The sequence below is a fragment of the Etheostoma spectabile genome, chromosome 16 (genome assembly GCF_008692095.1).
Source record: "Etheostoma spectabile isolate EspeVRDwgs_2016 chromosome 16, UIUC_Espe_1.0, whole genome shotgun sequence".
Lineage (NCBI taxonomy): Eukaryota > Metazoa > Chordata > Actinopteri > Perciformes > Percidae > Etheostoma > Etheostoma spectabile.
Genome location: NC_045748.1, coordinates 559980 through 562894, shown reverse-complemented (window position 1 = coordinate 562894; position 2915 = coordinate 559980). Strand labels below are relative to the sequence as shown.

The 2915-nt window shown below is 40.2% G+C and overlaps 1 protein-coding gene across 2 annotated transcripts in view; it reads right to left on the bottom strand.

Moving 5' to 3' along the window:
• Positions 1 to 647: 647 nt before the first annotated feature.
• The window catches only part of ehmt1b (euchromatic histone-lysine N-methyltransferase 1b), a 41090-nt gene continuing 38822 nt past the window's right edge, over positions 648 to 2915 (bottom strand). For both annotated transcript variants that reach the window (XM_032539740.1, XM_032539739.1), the window contains exons 24-26: positions 2755 to 2833; positions 2423 to 2598; positions 648 to 2030 (exon numbers count right to left, since the gene is read on the bottom strand). In XM_032539740.1, the coding sequence (XP_032395631.1) occupies positions 1841 to 2030; positions 2423 to 2598; positions 2755 to 2833 (445 nt within the window). In that variant the 3' untranslated portion in view covers positions 648 to 1840. The remainder of the gene's footprint in view (positions 2031 to 2422; positions 2599 to 2754; positions 2834 to 2915) is intronic.

Genomic DNA, 2915 nt, shown 5'->3' with positions numbered 1-2915 from the left:
CTGAAAAACGTGAAAAAAATGACTTAGGCGATTTTAGGAAGGTGACGATATGTGCCTTTTAGTCCTAAAACCTGTACTTTTGAATTAAAACTCAATTCTGAATTTATTAATTTTACCTGCAATAAAGTTCTTGGTGAAGCATTTGCGTTATTTTCTAAGCCAATAAATGGCGATCTCAGATCAACAAGGGATTGAACTTGAAAAAAAAAAACCAGCATTTCTTTTTGTTGAGCTGCTACTTCCACCACTGTTTATTTAAAGCTTCTATCAGTTTGAAATGAACTCTTTAGCAGCCCTCTGAAATTATGGCACAAAATAGAGGCTTTGAAAATCCAAACTGGGTGTAGGAAGTGTCAGCAGCTCCGATGCCACAGCTGTTCAAATATTTCAGAACTGGGCCCTGGGCCCGTCTGTCAAAACTGAGCTACTGCTGCTCGGTTCCTGCAGGGTCAACCTGACTGCAGGCTTTGAGTGATGGGTCTGTGGTTGACAAGATAAGGAGTTGAAAAGCAAGCTCTACCCGGACCTTAAGGAAATCTGCAAAATGACAGAACTGGAGAAAGCTCAAATTCATTTTTAGGTAACATTGAGGAAACTAGGCAGGCATTCTAAGAGAAACGTCAACAAGTAGAGCGTATCAGAATAAATGCATTAGTAGTAAATTTATTGAAAAAGATACAACCAATTAGATGGATGGTTCACGGTCCAGAAATATGTAACAGAACTTTATGAAGTGCATTTTTATAACCTTTTTTTCAATATCTTTCAAGACTTTGCACAACAGTCACTGCTTTACTAACATTTAAAAAGACAGGTTGGCTTCTGTCGGCAAAATCAGGAAACAAAATTAAAAGTAGCCTACAGTAACTACGATTAGAAAACTGGAGTTAAAATAAAAAACTTAAAACATTCTCTTATCTTACAAACTATGTTCACTTGGGTAATAAAAATGAAAACAAAAGTAAAAACTTTTGACAGCACCATTTCCTCATTTTTTAAACTCTACTTCAATTTAATCAATACATTTTTGCCCAACTGGCAAAATGTCTGACACAATCCCCTTAAACATGCTCAATAAAAACGCTCAATTTATTCAGACTAGAAATGCCTCATTTCTGAGGAATGGAACGGCATCTTTCTCTATACCCGCTTGAGTAACAAATTAAAAGAAACATTTTGTCTTTCCTATCATTTCAGTTAATTCATCAATTCATAATCAACTATGACGCGTTCAAACACTGCAACAAAGAAGTGTTAATGAAGTGACACAAAGTAGTGGCAACATAGTTGGATATTTATCTAATTTCGCCGGAATGGTTCATGATAAATGACCGCAGAGGCCAAACAAGTGAAACTCAGCTGTATGCTGAGGTTGTCTTTGCAAAAGACAATGATACCCTCATCCCCCAAAGTTCCTTGATCATGACTTGATAAGAAAAGCCATTTAACAGTTCAAACAATCATCTTAAAAAAATTAACAAATAAAAAGGACAAAATGCACAGTTCTCCATTGCAGTAAAGTTATGTATGAAATGTAAAGACTTGTCTGTCCCTATTATTTGCTGTGCGTGATGTGTTGCTGCCCCCTGCTGTTCATGGTACACAAGGTGGAATAAAAGGAGCAGGAAGTTCTTCCAGGATTTGATTGTGCATCTGGTTCTGTGTGACAACGTTTTACGGTTTCTCATGAAGGTCCGCGGTCCATGGTTCTATAAATCAGAAGTGAAGATACAGTACAAGTTCACTGATAAAAAGTTTAACGTTCAAGGAGGATGGAGACAGCCGTCCTTGTGTGTCTGACAGTTGCGTACATGTAGCGAAGCGTAGTGTGACGGCGGGCTTAGGAGGGACTGGAGGGACCGTTGGAAGAGCTGGTGTCGGGAGACGCACTGGGCTGCTGCTGGTTCCCCGGGGTGCTGTCCGCCTGCAGCGACGCCATGGCCGCGGATGAGTACTTGCACTTGGACGAGCCGCATTCGCAGCTGAACAGCTTGCTTTTGACTTCCCAGAAGTCGTCGCCGTAGTTAAATCTAAGAGGGGGAGCGGGAGAGCAAAAGCAAGGGATTATAGAAGAGTGCTGCCATTAAAATCAAAACCTGCCTTTATCTGATTCCCGGGGTTGAACACCCAAAGTGTTCACTGCATGTCCCGCTGAGTGAGACAGCTCTTAATAAAATCTGTTTCAGCCCAGAATCACCGTGTATCAGGGTCCTTAACACCACTAAGATGTTCATATTTTCTGTTAAATATTAATAAGGCTTTTAATTGTGTCAATTCTAAAACTTAATCTGTTAATCTGTCTGGCCACTATATCATTTTGCCATTATAATTGGCATCACACATTTCAGTTTTCAAATCCTGTGTCTAAAAGACCTAATGTCTTAAATTGGTAAAAAATAAAATTAAAATTAAATCGTGTTACCCAAGCTCCTCTCCAGCCGTGATGTTTTCACTGGCGAAGAAGGCAATGTGTGGGAAACGAAGGTCCTGGTGCGTCGTGAACACTCGACAGGCAAACAAATTGGGCTCGCACATGTGATTTAGGAAGCGGCTGATGTTTCCATAGAAACGAGCATCGATGCAGTATAGATCTCGTGGCTGGGAGGGAAGATAAATAATAATAAACTGCACAGCTGAAAGGAGACGTCTGCATGGCTGATATAAAGAAGACATCATGTTAAAGTAGTAACCAGTTGGAATTGGTTTCTTTCCATTTTAGAACATGTGTAATATAATAATTGATTGGTGCTTTACCTTATCGTCCAGGCTGAACAGGTACGTGTCATTCTGCCTCATCTCTGCTTCTGCTTCAGAGATGATCTCACCAACGTACCTGTTCAAAAGCAGCTTCAGCCGTCAGCACTGATGCTGTTAACATGTCGATAACCTGTGCAATAACCCAGCAACACTGTCTC